Genomic DNA, 23,489 nt, shown 5'->3' on the forward strand with positions numbered 1-23,489 from the left:
CCACACCACCCTGGCCTTCCCTGCTTCCTCTTAAAACCCGTCGCGATCGCTCCACCAGTGAGCCCGAGCCAGCCTCACCGCCGCCACCTGCTCCGTTCTTCTCGGCGATCCTTGCCGCGTTTTGCCCGGCGCCGTGCGACGACGCCGAGGGGACGTGGCGCCGCCACCTGGCCCAGCTCATGGCCGACGCTGATGGCTCCTGCGCCGTCTACACCTTCCTCGTCTTCTCGGCCCTCTTCCAGGTGTCCACATCGTCCCCCCCGCCCCCATCAGCACCGCCATCACAAAGCCGTGAGGAGGATTAGGGTTGCCACCTCCAAGGTGACAAAAACGTCACATGTTCGTCGTAAATATTTTTTGGGTTAGATCACGTAAATTGAAATGTGCCATTATATTTACGCGTTCTGACCCAAAAAATTATTAATCATATCGGTCGCGAAAGTCTCTGTGTTATATTGACTGTCACATATATATTGTTTAAAGAATAATATCTTACAATACCGGAAAAGGGTAGAACTGCATGTGCATGCATTGTCTCCAGTGGTGCTGTTGTTACGCAATTGACAAAATACGGGATGGCCAATTTCCTTGGAACACTTATACATATCCCAGAACAGCGACTTCAAAGAGGGGATGATAATGGGAAGATCAGGGCAAGTGGCAACCAATTCTAGGATGCTATAATTGTGTTGCCGACGCAGTTCTGTAATGATTAAAAAACTAAACACATGAAATATGAATGGCTAATGTGTTGGTTATGTGTGCCTGTGCACAACCATCAACGCGCTGTTACGTTTGTCTTAGTTTATGTGGATTCAAAGGGCAATGCATAATGATAAAATTTCTGATAATTTCCCAATGCAATTTTGATTTTATTGCCATCTTTTATGTTAAAACATATGACACTATTACAACTCTGGAGTAAATTGTAACCTATACATAATCTAAATGCAGAAACATCGTGACACAGTGGCAGTCTTATTCCACGCAGTAATCATCCTAGCATTTGGGAGACATTTAACGCAACGTACATTTTTCAGTTGCCCCTAAAGTGCAGTGGTTCTTAACCTGGGGGGTGCAAGATGCTGTTGCTGAGAACCAAAGGGGTGCAGTAAAGGTTAAGAACCACTGCCTTAAAAGGACAGTTTTGCAATTATTGAAACGTCCCTTCCCCCACCCTGTTCCATTTACCGTGTGGTGTGCAGAGCATTCAGAGCAAGTTTTGCCTGCTCACCAACGACGTGGCCGGTTACCTGGGTGAGGGGCTGAATGGGATCGGCTCAAAGTTCACGAGTTCCCTGGAAGTTCTGCTCTCCTGTGCGGAGTGCCCCACGGTGTTTGTCGACGCCGAGACGGTGAGCCAGTGGCCGCCCTCGCGTGCGTTTCCCTCTCACTCTCTGTCTCTGCTGCCCTGTCCATCCACCCGCTCGGCTGTGGGGAGCGGTGGTGTGTATGCTTGTGTGTGTGCGTGCGTGCGTGTATGTACGTTGTGGGGGAGCGGCAGTGTCGTGGTTAGTGTGCGTTGCGCTACAAACCCAGCAACCCGGGTTTGATTCCCGCTCACGGCCAACACCAGTGACGATTATCTGAACCAGTCATAGGCCTCTCCTCGGTCGACTCAAACTCAAATTAGTACCTCGTGCAGTGTGTAAACATCGCCACTCGGGAGACAGAGGTAGCCGGGCGTGGTGTTGACCACCCACCCCCTCGTGTGCCATATCAGCCTTCATAGGTGCTCATGAACAGTACTTGCTCCTAAAGTCTGTTAAGGCTACATGGGGGATATTTGTCTTTACCCCCTCCATCCACCCGCACAGCTGATGTCTGCTTCTGCTGTGTGTATGTCTATTATTAGTTTTCGAACGGGTGTTCTTAAAAACCTTCCTTCAAAATATATCCTGAAGCAGAAGATTAGTGCTGGATACAAACACATTTGCAAACGTGATTTGTAACTTTGATCCTTACCACCTATGTATCGATAGTTACATTTTAATGTGCCACACTCCAGTCCAGTATTTGCGAGTCGTTATGACTGTCATATTCTGCAGATGTTTTCCCATCCAACCTTTTCACATATCTGCCTGTACCTCCCGAGTCCTAGGATTCTCTTGCCGCACAGGCTTGTTGTTTTACTGTATTTGGGGAACCACGGTGGCGAGATGTCAACTACTACCTCGCCTGGCATACAGGGGTTTGTGGGTTCGATCCTGATCCAGACGCCTTTATATTTGGAGTTTGCATGTCCTCTCTGTGGTCACGTGGATTTTTTTTCGGGTCCTCTGGTTTTACACTCCGATTAGCTATCATTTGTGGCCAGGTCACTTCTGAAAATGAGCTATATAGCTTAGTGGGCTTTACCTGGTAAAATAAAAAGTTTAGTTTGTACCTGATTCAAAATTAAAGATTGCAGGTCTCAGAAAGATGGTAATGAATCTCACCTAAATCTCAGAGTATTAGAAAATGTACATCGTATGTAGGTATTTTGGATGCGTGTATGTGAGTAATGTGTGTTCACATATCAGCGTTTGGTTGTACCATTGGCTTGTGTAGTCAGTGGCCACTTATTTATGTCACTATTTCAATACCGGCACCAACATTTACAGCTTCTCCCATTACACACTTCTAATTGTGCCTCCTGCAAAATTAGGCCTAATTCAGATTCCTACTTTGTGATCCTTGATGGTACTTTTCTGATTCGTTTTGATAAAAACACGTGAATGAGATGTTATGTCCCGTGCTGTGCCTGCCTCTTAGCTGGTGTCCTGTAATCTGCTGGAGAAGCTGAAGTTCAGTGTTCTTGAGCTGCAGGAACACCTCGACACATACAACAACCGGCGAGACACCACCAAGCAGGTGCGTGCATGGAGGGAGGTGCCTTTTAAAAATACATTGTGCCACGCACCAGACCCCTGACAGTGCTTTGCCATTCCATTTCCACCCTCCCCACCGCCCTCCCGCCCCTATTCTGCCTTTCCCCTCCCCCTCTACCCCGACTCGCTAAAAAATAGTTCAGCCCAGAGTGCCAATTTGATGCGGGAAAGCACAGGTGGTGTACAATGCAGAGATTCGGCACAATGTGCTTGATTGGTATGGATGTAAATGTACGTGTCAAAGAAAAAATGAGTGTATAACAACACACCACAGCACATTGTGCCGGGTATGTAATTTCGTCTGGGCTGTGTACATTATAAGCCACACTTGCACCAGCGGCATCTCTTACAATGGCACGATCTAAATTAAAACTAAACATTTTTAAATATTTTTTTAGGTAAGGCCCACTGAGCTATAAAGCTTTTTTTCATAAGGGACCTGGCCACAAATTATAGGTCAACAAAGTGGCTTATCATGCGGACATTTATAGCAGCCAAATACTCGAATGTTTCTAAATGTGGAGGGGAAAACCGAAGAACCCGGAGAAAAATCCGCATGACCATGGGGAGAGAGAGAGAGAGAGACATGCAAACTCCAAATATACAGCAGGCGTCAGGCTCTGGATCAAACCCACGATCTCCTGTAAACCAGGCGAGGTAATTGACATATTGTCACCATGGTACCCATGCTCAAACCAGCGCTTAAAACATGCGTGGGGGAATATATATTTTTTTTCTCCAATTGGCTACCCTCCTCCCCGCTCCCCACCCTACTTAACCAGAATATGTGCCCTCCTCGTGTGAATAAATTCCCTGTTAGGAGAGTCGCTAGCCCAGAGGACACAACCCTCAGATGGCCCCCACACTTCCCCCCCCCCCTCCCTGCTGAGTGGTCTCTCCCCTGTAACTGTCGTATATGCAATGGGTCCAAAAAAAGGTACATGGGGGAAACAAAATCCAAAAGTATAAATGAAAGCCTACATTTTGACTTGGATGTCTCCACGCTGTGCCAAGAAGACACTGCCATCTCTAATTGGACGCCTCCTGTTGCTACATTTCCCCCCCCCCGTCTCCCGCAGTGGCTGGAAGAGTGTCGGAGAACATTCCCTTCAGAGGAGGCCATGCACCCAGAGATGTTGATGCAGCACCAAAGGAGCTCCCTGGATGAAAAGGTAAGGCGGTTGTGGCAAGATTGGATAATTGCGTGCAATTGCCCAATTTTCTTCGGCACACAGCAGCAACAATTGTTTTCATTGTACAATTGTGATAATGAAATTATGAAGCTATAAAAATACAAATGTTCTCAGGCAACGGTTGAAGATGAGGATATGCAAGTACCAAGGGTAGTGAGTCCCAACCTTTTTTGCTTGTTATGCATCCCCTACCTGACCTCTCAACACTCGGTGTACCCCTGCCAGCATATCGTTATATATACTTAAACAAACCAAGTGGTTTATTTTCTATTTATTATTTGTATACTTCAAATAATTGACACGTCAACACATTCTACACTCAACACGTACGACGTTAAAAACCTGAACAACGATTAGCTAATCCCACGTAACAGATTAGGATTTGCGAGTGCACGCACGTGGAGTGGCACGGCCGAGTGACCCCTTGCGTGACCGCCGAGAAACATCCCGGGCGCCTGTATATCCCTCCTTGGGGGGCTCGCGCACCACGGGTTGGGAACCGCTGTGGACTAGTCGACTTGTGGGTATTTAACACGTAGGCTTTCGCGACCTATATTATTCATAACAAAAGTTATTTTGGGTTGGATCTTGTAAATATAAACGTGTTGTTGACCCACCACCACCCCGACACATCCAATTACAAAAGGTTTGTCACTTAAACAAAACCGGTTGTGTGTTGGGGAGTGAAATGTTGTGGGTTTACTCACCAGTAAACCCACAGCGTCTTACTGACTGGTCACCGGGCTTCTAGTCGAGTGTGTTAGCCACTGTGCACCGCCATTCCACCCTTTGCATTTAATAAAAAGGTTCAGTATAGCCGACAAGGGGATATTCACATGCATGTTTATTTGTCACGAGTATGGGATTGTAAGTTCCCGTTGCTCCACAATCTCAGCAATTTCTGTAACATAAATTATTCTACGCTCTTTAGCCTGAAAACTAAATTCAAGTGCTGTGTATGTGTTAATCAATGGGCTGAGTGTACCCTTTATGAAATTAACTTTCTTCTCATTAAAACGTGGCTGGGGACTGAATGGTTTTTTTTTAGCTTGGCAAGATTGTTTAAAATCGTTATGGGCTTAATGCATCCATTTGTACAAAATGTACCTTAAATATGAACTCACCCATGCATGCTGTCCAACACAATTAAACCTTCTGAAAGTAATTACTGTGTGTACACACACTGACACACGCGTGTGTGCGTGTTTTTGCATCTCTAACCACTACTCATTCACGTGTCTGTGTGCATTTCTTTCTGTGTGTCCTCTTCCTTTTTCCTACTTTCCTGCCTGCTTAGCAAATGGAAACACTAGCAGTAAGTTGCTGATGATAACACCTCCTCCATTCGATCTGCAGTCCAAACACGCGTCCACATTTGCTCATCGTCCAAATCAACGTAACACTCGTTCACACGCACCCTGTCGTGCGTGTGCTCTCGGATGGGATGGGAATATTTGTGCATGAATTCTCGCTCTATTCCAGCGCGAGCGTATACCAATCGCAGCCACAGTCTTTGTTGTCTCACTTTGCTTTCTCTTCCTCTTATGCATTTATGTTCTGTTGCTCACGCATTATATTTGTATTCAAATCCTAGTCGGGGGTCGATCCAGGAAAGTGTTCCTCCTGCCTTGATACAATGACTTGTGGAAGTCAACAGTGGTTGTCCTATGGAGAGGCTGGCCCAGGTCCTTGGAATGTGAAATGTTTACGATTTGCTCAGGGCCTCCAATGACTTCACTTGACATTTCAGTTTGTGTGGAATGATGTGTAAATGATTCACCAATAATAAAATTGTTTTCTCTCTCCTTCCTGTCTCTGAATCTCTCCCACAATCTTCTGCTCTTATCCTACTCCTGCCATCGTGCATCAAAAAACCAAACTCCCTACCTGTTTGTATCGCTCACTCCAACTCCATCATCAACTCCTCACCATTCCTGAACCTGCTTCCTTACATCCCTCTATCTCCTACTCGAAAACCTCCTTTGCTTATCTGTTTTTCGATTTTATTATTAATCTTCTATTGCTTCTATTGTTTCGTCTTTCTTTGTCCTCTGAATCATCTGTGTTTTATCATTTTCTTATTCATCTCCAATTGCCTTATTCAATTTATTCCGTTATTGAATATTTCTCTATTGTCTTATTCACCTCCGATTGCAATCGTCCATCTCAATCTATCTTCTCGCATTGTCTTATCCACGTTACACTTTCTCCTCCATTCTTTTCTCTCTCTCTCTATCCATCACCCCAACTATCCTCTCACTTGGCACCTACTTGCTCCCTCCTCATCCAACTCCTCCTTGCCACCACACACAACCCTAAACATCTCTCCCACTACGATTCTCCACTCCCATCGACTCCCTCGCCCGCATCGCCTCTGCCTGCCTCTCTGGACCCCGCTGCCCCTTCACTCCCGGCCCCTGGTCTCGCCATCTTTGCCTCCGTCCCGGCATCCCTCCCCCCTGGACCCCCACGACCGCCGTGCGTCCCTGCTCGCTCCGCGGCCGCTGTTGCCCACGGCCGGGCACGCCCAGCGTCTCGAGCTCTGTCGCCGCCTTTACAAGCTGCACTTCCAGCTGCTGCTGCTCTTCCAGGCTTACTGCAAGCTCATCAGCCAAGTGGAAGCCGTGCGGTCGTTACCCTCGGTAATGCGCCGCGACCTACGCTCGGTTTGTTTTTAGAAGCACCGAGGAGCGTGCGCCGTCCACTGGGCGATGTGGCGCAGCCCTCTCTGGTGTGTGTGCGTTTTGTTGTTGTTGTGGGGCGCGGTAGTGTAGCGGTTAGCATGTGCACTGCTGTACGAATCGGTCAAACCCGGGTTCGATTCCCGCTCATGGCCAACACCAATGACGGTTATCTGAACCGGTCCTGGACCTCCCCTAGGTCGAATCAGCCTCAAATCAGTACCTAGTGCGATGTGTAAAAAACATTTCCACGAGGGAGAAAGACAGCCAGGGAAGGTGCTCGCCACTCACCTCCCTCGTGTGCCATTCGTGCCTTCTAAGGTGCTCGCTAATAGAACTTGCCCCAACAGTCTGTTGAGTTTATACTGGGGGGTTTTTGTCTTTGTGTTTTTTTTGGGTCGTACCTTAGTGCCATTCAAGACGACGGTCCAGATTGTTTCGCTCCATGTGCTCGGAGCTTCTTCGGAAACCGACGTACACGACATGTCACTCAGGAACTGAAGAAGCTCCCAGCGAATGGAACAAATGTCTTGCCGATTTCTACGTGTGTGTGTGCACGTTTAACTTCTTTCGCATCGTACATAGCCAACCGTGATAATTGGAGGTGTGGTGGAAGGACAACAAACTAAGTGCAAAAAGCTATTGTATAAAAAATTGTTTTCACTCTAGATTTAAAAGTGCATCGCTCCCAGTGGCCTCCAAATATCGGAAAGAAGAATGTTACAGACGGCCGCAGAATCGCATCTGAAAGCGCGCGATGCGGTGACCGTCTTTGTTCAGTTGTTAGCCACAAGCCGCTGCGAGAGCTTGCGGGTCGCTCCACATCCATCTACAAAGTCAATGTAACACTCGCGAAAGTCAGAGTGAGCAGTCAGAGCATCTGCATGGATTAGTAATGTCTGGATTTTTGCCCTGATGATGCGTAACGTTGTATTTAGCGCAACGTCACATGTCTCATTGATACATTTGGGTTGTGAGGATTGTTTTTCAACTCAACGGTGAGCTGCACGGTTTCTAATATCACGGATATGGCCAGATCATTTTGTGGCCTGACCAAAAGCTCAATTCTAATTTAAAATATCGGCTGCAAAACCTACTTGTTATGTTCTTCTACATTTATGTGGTGAGCAGACCATTGTTCAGTCAAATCAATCTATTTTTCATTAACACCATTCTGGCACGAATCTGTCCCAAAAGGCACCATCACAGTTTAACAAAAGAAAATGTAATCAAGTTGTTGCTGTCAGTTGGTTGTTGTATGCAAGCGATACAGAGACATGTTTTGAGATTGCGTCATTCTGGCCTCAATAGGGGTTCATTGGGGCTAAACTTCTGTTGTTTGTCCTGTCAGCTGCTCGACATGTCCGAGGAGATGGAGAGGCTGAGGGTGGGCTTGCGGGCGGCCTCCGTGAGCCAAACGGGAGAGGCAGACGGGGAGAGCCGAGCGGAGAGCGGAGGCCAGGGGGCCGAGGCTCCACAGCAGCCGGAAGGGTCCTGCAGCTGCCCCGAGGCGGCCATCCAGTGCCTGATCGAGTGCCTGAAAAACTGGGAACTTAAAAGGTCCCTGGTCCTCACTCAGTCCTTCAGGTGATGCAACCCCTCCTTTCTGGCATTCAAATGGAACGAACGCCGTTACCTTTTGACCAAATCACCTGGAATGTACCTGACCTTGTCGGATGTCAGAAGCTAAGCAAGGTGTGAGTCTGGATTGTGCTTGGATGATGTGAATGGACCCCACCGTGTTATCTGGGTAACAGAGCATAGTGCAGTAAAATCCATTCTTACTCTTTGGTTCTTTCGGTAAAGTCACGTAGGTATAAAATAAAACAAAATAAATTAAACCACGACGTTTCGGGCGCAACGCAAGCGTCCGTCATCAGGTTGGACAACCATAGCAAGAAACACTTCAGCAATTGTTTCTTGCTGTGGTTGTCCCACCTGATGACGGATGCTTGTGTTGTGCCTGAAACATCGTGAATTATTTTATTTTATATCTACGTGACTTTACGGAAAGAACCAAAGAGTATGGATCCCTGCAGTCACGAAAACTTAAAATCTAGATTAAAATCCATTCTCGTCCTCGCATTATGTGCCCCCATCCTCCCCACCTTCAGCAACCTGGACTGTTCAGCTTGGTGAAGTATGGTAGAATAACTCGCACTGCCCAGTCGATTGACAAGAGTGGCTGTACACATACGTATATCCATCGTCTTCATAACTTTAAAGAAATATGTGTAATGTAATGTTGCTCTTCTCGGTATGACGTTAATCAAATGTGTATTGCTGTGAACTTTGGATTGGAGCAGCAAATAGATTTTGGTGAAGATATGTTGAATGAGTGTGTGTTGCGTTGTTAAATCCTGCTTGTGCGCTCTTTTCTATTCATCCGTGTAACTGTTCAGAGCCCAAAAAACTAATTTCACAATGTTTTGTGACTCGAAAAGTGCATCTGTCACAGCATGCGCTTGTTCTTATGCCGGTGAAAAGGACAAAAAAAACCACAATGGCATTTGTGTGAAAGGATTGATATCGTTACTGACATTTTTGTTCTCAAAAAAAAGTTGACGTATATATTTGTCGTATCTTGCAATTATATATTTAAATGAAGCTTCTGTTCACTTGTTTTATGCTGTTTTATAACAGAAAGATAAATGGCAAAGTAATGATTCAGGTGGTCGTTATTCGTTGCTAACAGAGATATTGTATTTGTCAATTGCTTGAAATAGCTTTGTGTGGAATATAAATCTATAGGTGACCTCTATAAGCCCAAGATCGAAAGTCCACGTATCTTTGGTAGGGGTCAATCTCTCTGTAGGACAATTCATGTTGATTTCCCAAAGGTAGTGCTCATCGAAACCGCAGAGCGATTGTTGTGAACTAAAAACGTATTTGCCTAAATGGTAACTTAATTATGGCTATTTTATTCAATGTGCACACATTTGACAATCACATCAGCCCACACAAGTTAATCAAACTAGAACATATTTCATGGAAGTCAACAGATTTCCTGTTGCAAGACTTCAAATATCGAATATGGAAGTACTACTCTGTGATCAGAGACAAAAAAAAATTAGATCAGCACAATGATTGATTAAATGTGTCGTAGCCCTCCACCACCCGACACGGCCATTCAGTAAAAAATGTGTCACGTTTACAAAAGTCAAAGAGTTCACTACTTTAGCCCACCGGTGTGTTGAAGAGTGAATCCACAACATTTACAATTTTTGAGTACGACGTTTCACTGGTAATTACATCCAGCATCATCGGGCAATTTGCCAGAATAGTGAAGCCCTCCACCTGCTCCCGGTCTTAAATAGAGCAGCAGCAGGGTGACGTCATTTAACCCATTCAGGTACAGTGATTTCTAAATGAGTCACTCTTCAACACACCGGTGGGCTAAAGTAGTGAACTATTTTGTCTTTGTCAACGTGACACTTTTTTACTGATTGGCCGTGTCGGGTGATGGGAGGGCTACAACACATTTATAAATAACGCGATCTAACCCAAAAACGTTTATTATGAATAATATTGGTCGCGAAAGCCTACGTGTATTATGCATTGTTGTAGAGCGTTATGGATAAAAGGTCACACACTGCTGCTGAGAGAATGTTTCCTACTCTTCCACGCTCGCCAGACATCTATGAAGAGTTAACAGCATTGTGGGAATAGAATTACGGGTAACAATTTATGTCAACAGACCGACATTCTCTGTCTGCACATACCCTTACAAATAACACATTTTTGTTAGTTATTGGCCTATTGCCTTTCAAGACCAAAAAACATGTCAGCTGTATGTGGAGACACTGAACAGAGATGTTTTATACATATATACAGGGTGGCTCAAAAGTCAGGACACAGGATTTTTATATTTATTTTAACAAATGCACAAATTGACTTCTATTCACATGAATGCATGCATTTTCTGTTGATTTTTTGTATGATTCCAGATGTAATCTTTGACCATTGATCAATTTTGTTTCGTCTCAATGCATTCAGGGTTCTTGGTCGAGTTTTGTCAACGACGGATTTGATATAACCCCATGGGACAAAGACAAATCGATAGTAACCATGATGATAGATGCAATCTGAACTTAAATAATAAACTAAACATTTTAATTCCAGTGTTAAAATTAACTTAATAACCCCGTGGGCTCTGACTTTCGGGGGCCACACTGTAGATATACTTGTCCAATTAATTTCACAAATTGGTAAATTATTAAGCGATTGCGTAAGTAACGCACTTGAATGCACCAAAAACATATTTCCTCCTCCCCCCCCCCCCCACCGTGCTTGCAACAGGTCTACGTGGCCCGATGACATATTCGGCCGCTCGGAGGATGACATGGTGCGGACGCTGCTCAACATCTACTTCCGGCACCAGACGCTTGGCCAGACGGGGGCGCTCGCCGTGGTGGGCTCCAACCACGACCTCACGATGGCGTGCACCAAGCTCACCGCCATCAACCTGCAGCTGAGCCAGGCTCTCCGGCAAGCTCAGGCTCTTGGCTGTCTCATCGGCCCCTCGGGAAACAAGCAGATCCTGAGCACCAGCTTCTGAGAATCTTCCGCTTCGGCCCGTGTGTTGCGGCGGGGAGTAACACGTTAGTTGTTTGATGTAAATTCGTTACTCCCAAGGCGGGCAGCGATGATCCCATGGCCATTCTGATCCCGTGGCTGGATGCTCCCAGGTTTTGAGGTCCAGGCTGGAAGGCGACATTGGGGGGCACCCTTATTAATTGGCGACATAAAATACAGGTTCGTTGGTGAGGTCATCTTACGTGTGAGGCTCGGGATAAATAGCCCATCCCCCCCCCCCACCTTATGTTGCAGTCCTGATCCAATGCTGTTGCTCTCTTTTCAGTTTTTTTTATTCAGCATGTACGAGTTGCTTTCTTTTATGATTACTTTAATTTTTGAGAATTTTAAAATGCCTAAACCTCCTAAAAAGGGGGAAATTATTTGTCGGCAGTTTGAGGATAATGTGGAGGACAGCAGAAGCCAATTTATGTGGGTTATACCACAACGAGCTTACATTTGCGGTTTAGTGCCACACTTTCTGAGGTGAACGAAGTCGCTCTACGAGCATTGGGCAATGCTCATCACTGTTGGAGACCTTCAGCCATTGGTGGAAATTACACATTTCTATGACGGGAGGCAGTCTTGATATAGGACAAACCACTGTTGACTTCCCAATACTTGGTGGTCAGTATTTATCGACCCAGAGAGGTATTGGGCTAACTCAACCCCTGACCGAGATTTTAACTTCGCACCCTTCCAATTGTGAGTCAATCGTTTCAACCACAGAGCCCACCGAGATTAACGTCTTCAGTGTCCGACGAACCTACTGTACGTTCAGCCACAGTAATCGTGGAAGTAATCGGCTTCTCAGATTACATTACAGATATACCGCATGTTTGCATTAATCACATTGCTCAATTAGACACCGATTTATTTTCACATGTAACCCACGTGTGTGGTATGCACACCTGCACTTGTGTGCATGTGCATGATTGCGTAAGCAGGTCTGCTCTTTTTTTTATGGTGTATAGGTTTTTTGGGGAGGGAGGTGCGTGAGGTTGGTACATTTACAGGAAACCGCATGCACGGCACGTTGCAGGAAAACCCTGCTGAAATTGAATAATTATGCTTTAATCATGGAATAAGTAAACAGATTTGCATCGAATCATCGAAATCTGTATTTAGACTGCAGAAGGAATCCGATGAGCTATGAAGCTCTTTTTCACAAATGTCCAGTATGGGTGGGTCAGCAAGTTAGAACTCTCTCATTCAACCAAACAAATTAGGTGTTTCCAGACACACATTGACACTGGCACTCAGCATAAGGACGTTCTGAAAGTTACGGTAATACAGCTTAGAGGAGGGTTGCAAATAGTTCAAACGACTCGTATTAGTGGTGTTGTTATAACTTGAGCATCATGTTGGCACAAGCAAGCACTTGATGCGCAGTGGGAGAGCATTAAAGGGAAAACTCCGTCTGTTTTACTTAGAGTCCACAGCACCTCGTTCTCTGATCACCACGCATCGATTCATTCAAATTTGTATTTTTTTTACGATTCAATTGAATTGTGATAATTTTAAAATTACGTCTAAATCTAAAAAAAAGGAGGGTTAGGGGCAATGACGGTGGAAGTCATCCTTCACCGAAATTAATATTCTGCCGCAGAGTAATGATTGGTTCACGTTATCGGAAATGTTTAGTCATTTGCAAATGTACAATGTTAATAACAAGATCCTCCACAGAGACCAGGGTCCTACTAAGGCTGGCAACTGCGCACGGGCTGGTGCGACGGGCAACTGATATTTAGATACTGCGTTGAATGCTACTTTTTAAGGCTTAGGCAACCTGGTAAACATCCATGATCCACTCAAATAACACTTGCGACCCTTATACACGGCCGGGAATCGGACGCAGGTCACCAGGATCGTAGTGCAGTTAACCACCACACCACCACCACTTGTCACATCTACACATATATGCATAGTATGTGTGTGTATATATATGTGTATGTATATATACTTGTATATGTACACCCAAGTGTAGACTATATATATACCTAAATGCACACGTGTGTTACATTATATGCATATGTTGTGTTGTAGCTTTACAAAAAAAAGAGCTCTAATCAAATACTGTACGAATTTAAAGCGCAATGTTTCCTCTTGGTCTTGCGAGTGATGATGTGGTTTTGTAATCACTGAACTTAACCCTATGTTATACTCTTCCGTGCAAAACTGCCCACGTGCCCAAGGCGTCAATTACTCGCACATCGTGCTCATTGTGAATGATGCATTGACGGAACCACCAGGATGGCGAGAGCCGTGGTCGTGTAACCCTTGCATGCAGTGCTTCATTTATGACTGGTGACCAGGTGCGTAATCCTTTTCCAGGCTGCACTGCTGCAGCATTTGTACCAAAAGTTCAGCGGCGATGATGCTTCAACTGAGACGATACTAAATGCGTGTAAATATATACATGTATATATGTGCGTGTGTTTATACGTGTATCTGTGTTCAAGTATGCACAGTAGATTGTTTTATATATATACTTGCATATAACTATTACTCGGGCCTAATACATTGCACAGAATGGACCCCCCTTTGCCCAGCATCCCAAGATACACCAAAGTGGATACACTGTACTTTAATTACCCCCCCAAAAAATGATAACACATTTCCCACCAATATTCAGTTGTGCAGTCAAACAAAGAGCATCATTTCTGCGCAAGTCGTTTCGCTTCCTCTCGCCGTGTGTCGATGTAACCACATTTCACGCCGTCTCTCTCTCGCTGCTTTTAAACGATTCAAAGCCACCTTCATCACGGTCACGGAACTTTTATTTTGTGACATTTCAATGTTTTTGCTCTCCTGCCCCAACTCCCCCACAAAAAAAATGCCGATTGGTGTCAAGAGAAGTCAACATTTTACAACAATCATAATGCGATGCGCAAGTCACCATGCATATTTAACTTTTTGGAAAATCAAAATAGATTATGATTAATACGCTTTTTGATATAAAATATCTTGGGGTGAGGGGGGGTATAAGGGGTCTTTGTTGTATGCTTCTTTTTTGTTGCACGAATTTGTTTTGTTTTTGAGTCACATCTCTTTAAGTGGCTCCCTGATCGTTTTCTGGTTGCTTGCTTGTGAAATCAATGGTTTCGAAGGCTCATGTGTTGTCGGTGATGCCTACAGAACAATTCCTTACAGCATAGAATATTCATGGTAAAGAGTGTGGTTATGATTGGAATGTTTTGATTTTTTGCATGATCTTCGAGACTACTCTAAAAATCACGAGCTGCTTGTTATCACACTGTATTATATAAGGGCTATAAAACAATTACACTTAACTGATGCTTAAGGTATTTGAGGCATTGTGGCGATAAATTCCTTGCGCACAAAATTTGGTGCTTTAAAAACATTTGGAAAACAACTCTGTATTTAGTGCTTGCTGTCTTGAAGTAGTTTTAGGCCTAAATGAGGTTATGTAAGCATACACATGTGAGCTGCATACGTGCCACAAAACAATAGTGGAAGTACTATCACGTCTTGATGTATTGTATATTTAGAATGTTTTCAGGTTACAGGGTGCCCTATACATCTAAAAAAAAACTGCTTATCTTATACGGAGCGTAGTGTTCGTATACGCACGTGTACGCTTATGTGTATGCATGTGTTTGTGCATTTGCGTGCGTGTGTTAATCCGTGCATGTGCGTGCGGTTGTGGGCTAAAGGTTGCCGCGACAGGTTAAGGAGGCAGGCTAAGGAGGCCGAGTGCGTCCCACCAATTGATGAAGGTTTAAATACTCCGTCGTTACATGCCTCGCTCGAGTCATCGTAGAGATGAGCCAATTATTTTACTCTTTAAAAAGCCGGGTCGCACGGCCAGCACCACCAGAATTGAGGCTGAGACATTGTGTACTCTTTTCTCCAGCGCAATTTGCCACTGAATTAGTTGAAGCGCTGGCCCGCTTTTTCATGTCCATGCTCAGAAAACTCTTAATTGATGGAATGTGGGGACACGACGTTATAATTCAAATTGAGTAAATAATGACATTTAGCGAAGGCATGCCTAGGAAATCATTTCTACTGCAATTGCCATTCTACACTGTTCAATTGTGATATGATTCATCAATGCAAAAAGGGATTATTTATGTTGAAGCTAGTATATATAAAATTGCTATGAATCGCTTTTAAGGCAGTGGTAGATTTGGCAAAACAAGACTGCCCACAGAGGCTATATATTTTTTGCAATGTTTGTTTTTCAAGCATGTGTTTTTTTAGTTGTATTGTTTAGGTCGCCAGGCTACTATGTTATGCAGTGGTCTCTTGACTCCGCAAATGCATGTGGCCAACATTTTTAAAGCATTGCTGAATGTACTATTGGGACGCGAACTTTTTATAGATCTGGATTCTCATAGCTTGCCATCGGTATCTTGTGATGATCCAAAGTGTGTTTTTGCTGTTGCTTTTAAATAACGATAGCAATTATTTAAACAATCAAGGCAATTCAGAATATGTATTTATACTGGAGGAATCCGATGAGCCTATATGGCTCTTTTTCACAGTTGTCAATTAGGGCCTTCGTGGTCCAAATAACACTTGGTAGTGCTCGTATCCATTGGCGCCGGTGCTGCAAGTGGTGGAATTTCCACATCGTGTTGGACACCGGTATCTGCATGAAACAATCACTGTTGACTTCCAACAAAGTGGTACTTTATAGTCCCCAGATGGATAAGTGGCTGAATTTATATAGAATCACGATTTGAGCTTACATCATTGATAATCGTGTTCTCTAATAATAAACTACAATTACTGCATTCATATATGTGTATGTACCACTTATGAGCAATATTGCAAGTATTTGTTCACGCCGGTTTAGCTTAAAACTCAAGGGGGAGGTTGCATGAGGGAGCAACTGGTGATCCTTGTTTTTCATAATTTAATACTTGCAGTCACTGTAAAATGTGTGCTTTTAGAGAGGATAATGATCTACGGGTTGATAGATGTCACAGAACATATAATATCCACTGAAAAGCACACTACACATTGCTGTTGCCCATGTTTCTGTAAATAAAAAACGCATCAGTTGTCCATTTAATTTAAAGCCCCACATCGTTACAATAGTACCGCCCAATGACAATTGAATGTAATAGTTACTAACAAAATATCGTGAACAATCAAGTTTCATATATTAATTGATACTATCATGAAATCAGCTGAGAATCCAGGTCTGTATAGTTTTGTGTTCATTGTGAAGGCAAAACAAAGTTGCTCTGCACTGGATAAAAACATATGCACAATTTTGTTTTAAATGTTTTGAAAGTAGTTCTTCTGGATTTAATGTTCTACATCTATAATCAAAAGTGGATTATTTAACTTCACCAATAACTCTGTATGTAACGAACCAGCGAACACCTTAACAGATCCTAAGCAAAGTGCAGCATCCAATAGAACTAAAACTCTTATTGAGTGCTAATATGTACAGAGATATATTATAACCTAGCCAGCTTCATTCAGATATCTGTCAGTTTGTAGTTATATTTTCTCTCCCTTTTTATTTAAAAACTAATTAATTTTATCTTGTAGATTCTCGCCGAGGGGTTTTTAAATGCTGTTGTGTTCGATAGGCTAGATGAAGCAGACCTCATTTGCACTACTGAAGGCCTTGGCATGCGTTGTGTCCAATTGATAAGCGTGTTTGTGTCGTGAACTCATGTCAGTGGAATGCAGGTCTATCATAACGAAAACATTTAATTAAAAAAATAAGCAAATGTTCTGTAAGTATAAAAGAATATATACCGCCTTACAAGTATGATTCCTTGCATATAAGGAGGAAACGCAACTGTAACTAAGTTAAAACACTGTACATATTTTGAAACGTGTATAAACAAAAAGGGAGGAGCTGTCATTGTTTTTTTTCTCTCTCTGTAAAATCTGTAATGTGAAAATACAAAAGAATAAAAACTTATTTCAATTCATTGCAAGTCTTTCCCCGTGGCTTTTCTCACCAAAGAGGGCGAACTGCTCTGTGTAATATTCAATGGCTGGTATGCTGCAAGCTCAAAGATGACACTCGGAAAACACTTGACATTTCATACTAAGGACGCTTCCCAACCTACGATTACACTTACGTCGTTGCATGCAGTGCAACGTCGCATATCGCAAATCCGTCCAGCTGACCGATGAGCCCGCCCTCACCGGGTGCGCCATTATTTGTGCGCGGTTATCTTCCGTAGATTAAGTTATCCCACTCTCTCCAGTAGCTCTGCTATATCCACTTCTGTGTAGGTTGTGCTCTCCCATGAATGGTCGTAACTGTTCTTGCTGGAGACTCAAATAAATTCTGAATCTCGTGAAATGGTTCTGATAATGCAATCACCAGCATAAAAACATTGATGGAGGGGGGGGGTAGTTGTAAATATATAAAGGTTTGTTTTTAAAGACCCAAGAACGTGGTGGGTGTCTTCCTGGATTTTCTGTTTGCACATAGTCACAGTCACTTTAAGATGTTTTCTTGTTCAAGTTTTTGTTTTTTGTTTGTTGCGGTTGCACCCGATTCAAGAGCCGAATAGGTCACGGGGCTATACCAAATAAATGAAACTGAAACTGGACAGACGATGAGGGCGCTCACGTTCGCTTTGTTCCAGACACTGGAAAATGGGACCGGGGCAATGGACAAGCTCGGTGTTTCCTGAGGTGGAATGAAACGTTTGTTTTCCCATGTGTTCTGTCGTTACTTTCTTTTTTTAACACGCGCGACGTGTGTGGACTATTTTTGGTAACGTGTTTATTCCAAATCAACGGGGACTCGTGAACGTTAACCTTTATGGTTGTCTCCTTTCCAAATACCCATAATAGCTTTCTTTCTTCAAGGCCTGTCAGGCTAAAGTTTGAGCATAGGAAGGTAACATCTCGCCACCGTGACGTAGTGGTCTCATCCGACATTGTTGTTCCGGGTTATTAATTTCAGCGGGTGCTACTTTTCATTTTCGGTCTTGGACCCCTGCAAGATGACTCTCTTTAAAATCCCCCCCCTCTGGATTTCGCACGTGAAGGGCTCACAAGTGACGTCGTCACATCTACTCCTCTAAGGAACGAAACAGGAGGATTTCTCCACAAATCTGGCTATCACCTGATGATGCCGGTTGTAATTACTGGCGAAACGTCGTACTAAGATTGTAAATGTGGATTTGCTCTCCAACACACCGGTGTGCTGTACTAGTAACGAATTGGCATGTTCTACTTACATGACAAACCTTACTAAATTGGCTGTGTTGGGTGGTGGCGGGGTTAACGACACATTTATATTTAAGCGATCTAACCCAAAACAACCTGTATTATGGATGATATTGTTCGTGAAAGCCTACATGTTAAACTTAAATAAACCACTTTATTTTATACATATTAGATTACACACACAGACTTGCACCCGACATCATTACATTTCAGAAGATAAGCAGGCGTTAGTCTGGACTGTGAAGTAGAATGGAATGAGACCGCAGTTCTCACTTTATGATTTCAGGAAAATAGGATTTTACCTAAAGAGGTCAAGAGATTTCAAATATATTGAATGCTAGATGCTGATTGCAGGGCTGAATCATGGTCCCATGAGGCCCCTGGGCACATGTCTTTTGGAGGACCCCCTCCTCGCAAAATCATCCACTAGGTCGTCCAAATCAAGCCTGTCTGACAAGGTCTGACTTTTGGCATAAGTGACAATGAGCTTTGACGTGTTTGGCACATGCTACTCCGCAGCTAATATTTTATTCTGCCTAAAAGGGAAAATGCCCGCTCACCCTGGAAGTTTGTCACAGGCAAAGTTAGAACAATCCGAAGTGCCAAGAAAACATTGGGAAAACTGACTGCAGAGTAAGTGCCTGCAACATCTCAAGCAATTTAGTTGGGCACTTCTCACCCCCAGAGTCAGACATGAAAGACTTGAATTGGTTTTAGTTCGTTGGCAAAGTTCATATCCAGGTCTGATGGATATGCAGCGGAGAGTGCATTTACCTTTTCCACTTTGACATCACTGTTAGACACCTAATCTGACATAAGCAGAACTCCAAAGAGACTGGTCAAAACACGTTCCTTCGGAGTGGACAGGTAGGAACTTGGTTGGACAGCGCGGCATTCGGGGGGGGGGGGGGTGGCAGTTGGATGAGTGGGCATGTTGATTCTTCCCCCTCACCCTCCCCGACATCGTCAACCAATCGCGGCGTAGCTTGGTGTTCGGTGGGGAGGTGCATGGGTGGACGGAATTCCGGATATGCACGACAGACAGACAGACACATAATCCCTGGTGGGCAGTGTGGAACCTGTTGTTCCTACCTGTATAACACTCTAGGTAACTAAGACTCACACACACATACACTCACTCTCACACTCTGAGACTCACACACACACACACTCACCCTCACCCTCACACACTCACCCTCACACACACACTCACTCTCAGACTCACACACACACTCACATCTCACACTCTCAGACTCACACACACATACACTCACTCTCACACTCGCAGACTCACACACTCACTCTCACACTCTCAGACTCACACACACTCACTCTCACACACACACTCTCACACTTTCAGACTCACACATACACTCACTCTCACACACACACTCTCACACTCTCAGACTCACACACACACTCTCAGACTCACACACACACTCTCACTCTGAGACTCGCACACACTCACTCTCACACTCTCAGACACACACAATCTCACGCCCACACTCTCACTCACACACATACTCACTCTCACACTCTCAGACTCACACACACACTCACCTCTCACACTCTCAGACTCACACACACACTCTCACTCTGAGACTCACACACACTCACTCTCACACTCTCAGACACACACAATCTCACGCCCACACTCTCACTCACACACATACTCACTCTCACACTCTCAGACTCACACACACACTCACCTCTCACACTCTCAGACTCACACACACACACATCTCACACTCTCAGACTCACACACACATACACTCACTCTCACACTCTCAGACTCACACACACACACACACTCACTCTCACACTCTCAGACTCACACACACTCACTCTCACACTCTCAGACTCACACTCACTCTCACACTCTCAGACTCACACACACACTCTCACTCTCACACTCTAAGACTCACACTCACTCACCCTCACACTCTCAGACACACACACTCACACTCTCAGACTCACATACACTCACTCTCACACTCTCAGACTCACACACACACTCACTCTCTCAGACTCACACACACACTCACTCTCACACTCTCAGACTCACACACATACACTCACTCTCAGACTCACACACACACACTCTCACACTCTCAGACTCACACACACACACTCACACTCTCAGACTCACACACATACACTCACTCTCACACTCTCAGACTCTCACACACACACACTCACTCTCACACTCTCAGACTCACACACTCACTCTCAGACTCGCACACACACACACTCACACACACACACTCACACTTTCAGACTCGCACACACACTCTCAGACTCACACACACATACATTCACTCTCACACACACACTCTCACACTCTCAGACTCACACACACACTCTCACACTCTCAGACTCACACACACACTCACTCTCACACTCTCAGACTCACACACATACACTCACACACACACTCTCACACTCTCAGACTCACACACACATTCAGCGCGGCGTTCAGGGGGGCGCAGTTGGATGAGTGGGCGTGTTTACCTTCCACCCACCCTCCCCGACATCCTCAACCCCCTTAACTATCGGCCCCTCCCCCTTGCTTAGGCACCTCCCCTTATCCCCCTCCCTCAGGCCCCTCCGCTGACCCCCCCTCCCTTAGGCCCCTCCCCTGACCACTCCCATATCCTTAGGCCCCTCCCCTGACCCCCCTTCCCTTAGGTCCCTCCCCTCTCCGTACCCGACAGTAGGTCTCCACCAATCAAAGAGCTGTTTGTATTATATATTTATTTATGCACGACAGACAGACAGTCAGACAGACAGACAGACAAAAAATCCCTGGTGGGAAGTGTGGAACATTGTTCCTACCTGTATTATTGTAAGCGTCCAAGCGATGTTCAAAGCATGCCACTAATTTATCAATGACCACATAAAATGTTTCTATTTTGAACTTCTCCCTCCCCTCAAGTGTCACACCTGGCTCTGAGCACTCATCTGAAAATGTTTTGCGTTTCCTCTTTCGCTGAAGATCGTGCTTACAGTGAGGGAAAAAAGTATTTGATCCCCTGCTGATTTTGTACGTTTGCCCACTCACAATGAAATGATCAGTCTATAATTTTAATGGTAGGTTTATTTGAACAGTGAGAGGCAGAATAACAACAACAAAATCCAGAAAAACACTTGTCAAAAATGTTATAAATTGATTTGCATTTTAATGAGGGAAATAAGTATTTGACCCCCTCAATCAGAAAGATTTCTGGCTCCCAAGTGTCTTTATACAGGTAACGAGCTGAGATTAGGAGCACACTCTTAAAGGGAATGCTAATCTCAGCTTGTTACCTGTATAAAATACACCTGTTCACAGAAGCAATCAATCAGATTACAAACTCTCCACCATGGCCAAGACCAAAGAGCTCTCCAAGGATGTTCGGGACAAGATGAAGACCTACACAAGGCTGGAATGGGCTACAAGACCATCGCCAAGCAGCTTGGGGAGAAGGTGACAACAGTTGGTGCGATTATTCGCAAATGGAAGAAACACAAAATAACTGTCAATCTCCCTCGGCCTGGGGCTCCATGCAAGATCTCACCTCGTGGAGTTGCAATGATCATGAGAACGGTGAGGAATCAGCCCAGAACTACACGGGAGGATCTTGCCAATGATCTCAAGGCAGCTGGGACCATAGTCACCAAGAAAACAATTGGTAACACACTATGCCGTGAAGGACTGAAATCCTGCAGCGCCCGCAAGGTCCCCCTGCTCAAGAAAGCACATATACATGCCCGTCTGAAGTTTGCCAATGAACATCTGAATGATTCAGAGGACAACTGGATGAAAGTGTTGTGGTCAGATGAGACCAAAATGGAGCTATTTGGCATCAACTCAACTCGCCGTGTTTGGAGGAGGAGGAATGCTGCGTATGACCCCAAGAACACCATCCCCACCGTCAAACATGGAGGTGGAAATATTATGCTTTGGGGGTGTTTTTCTGCTAAGGGGACAGGACAACTTCACCGCATCAAAAGGACGATGGACGGGGCCATGTGCCGTCAAATCTTGGGTGAGAACCTCCTTCCCTCAGCCAGGGCATTGAAAATGGGTCGTGGATGGGTATTGCAGCATGACAATGACCCAAAACACACGGCCAAGGCAACAAAGGAGTGGCTCAAAAAGAAGCACATTAAGGTCCTGTAGTGGCCTAGCCAGTCTCCAGACCTTAATCCCATAGAACATATGTGGAGGGAGCTGAAGGTTCGAGTTGCCAAACGTCAGCCTCGAAACCTTAATGACTTGGAGAAGATCTGCAAGGAGGAGTGGGACAAAATTCCTCCTGAGATGTGTGCAAACCTGGTGGCCAACTACAAGAAACGCCTGACCTCTGTGATTGCCAACAAGGGTTTTGCCACCAAGTACTAAGTCATGTTTTGCAGAGGGGTCAAATACTTATTTCCCTCATTAAAATGCAAATCAATTCATAACATTTTTGACATGCGTTTTCTGGATTTTGTTGTTGTTATTCTGTCTCTCACTGTTCAAATAAACCTACCATTAAAATTATAGACTGATAATTTCTTTGTCAGTGGGCAAACGTACAAAATCAGCAGGGGATCAAATACTTTCTTCTCTCACTGCATATGACTGAGACATACCTGTCACATTTAAGACTTCCCTTTCAAAAGCCTCAAACTGGTCTCGCTGTCCCACCACAAAATCCCTCAACGAAGACAAAAGCTGTGCTGCTACAGAGATGTCAATGTCACTTTTTTGTAGGTGCATGCTTGTAGCATGGAACCGGTCAAGTATGACGACCCAGAAATGTGCCATGAACACTATCTCTAAGGTGTCCAATTTAGCACATAGTCCAGCGGCCTCAATTCGAGTATCTCTTTTCTCATTATCATCATTGCACATACCACCGAAGGCCTCTCTAATGTGGGTGTAATTTCTCCACAATGCCTTGGTTGACTGCCCGAGCACTCCACCAAGTACTGGACAGCGATTTTAATGTCAGTCTTACATC

The 23,489-nt window shown here is 44.6% G+C and overlaps 1 protein-coding gene across 10 annotated transcripts in view; it reads left to right on the forward strand.

Moving 5' to 3' along the window:
• Nucleotides 1-17,243, forward strand: part of LOC144722608 (protein furry homolog-like) — a 268,927-nt gene extending 251,684 nt beyond the window's left edge. For 9 of the 10 annotated variants that reach the window (XM_078600842.1, XM_078600843.1, XM_078600840.1 and 6 more), the window contains 7 exons: nucleotides 59-242; nucleotides 1,206-1,355; nucleotides 2,755-2,853; nucleotides 3,950-4,042; nucleotides 6,595-6,705; nucleotides 8,096-8,331; nucleotides 11,044-17,243. In XM_078600842.1, the coding sequence (XP_078456968.1) occupies nucleotides 59-242; nucleotides 1,206-1,355; nucleotides 2,755-2,853; nucleotides 3,950-4,042; nucleotides 6,595-6,705; nucleotides 8,096-8,331; nucleotides 11,044-11,302 (1,132 nt within the window). In that variant the 3' untranslated portion in view covers nucleotides 11,303-17,243. Of the gene's footprint in view, nucleotides 1-58; nucleotides 243-1,205; nucleotides 1,356-2,754; nucleotides 2,854-3,949; nucleotides 4,043-6,594; nucleotides 6,706-8,095; nucleotides 8,332-11,043 lie in introns of those variants that run through there. The other variant, XR_013586071.1, reaches the window with a different exon arrangement.
• The last annotated feature ends 6,246 nt before the right edge of the window (nucleotides 17,244-23,489 follow it).

The sequence above is a fragment of the Lampetra planeri genome, chromosome 15 (assembly GCF_965212315.1).
Source record: "Lampetra planeri chromosome 15, kcLamPlan1.2.h2, whole genome shotgun sequence".
NCBI classification, from domain to species: domain Eukaryota; kingdom Metazoa; phylum Chordata; class Hyperoartia; order Petromyzontiformes; family Petromyzontidae; genus Lampetra; species Lampetra planeri.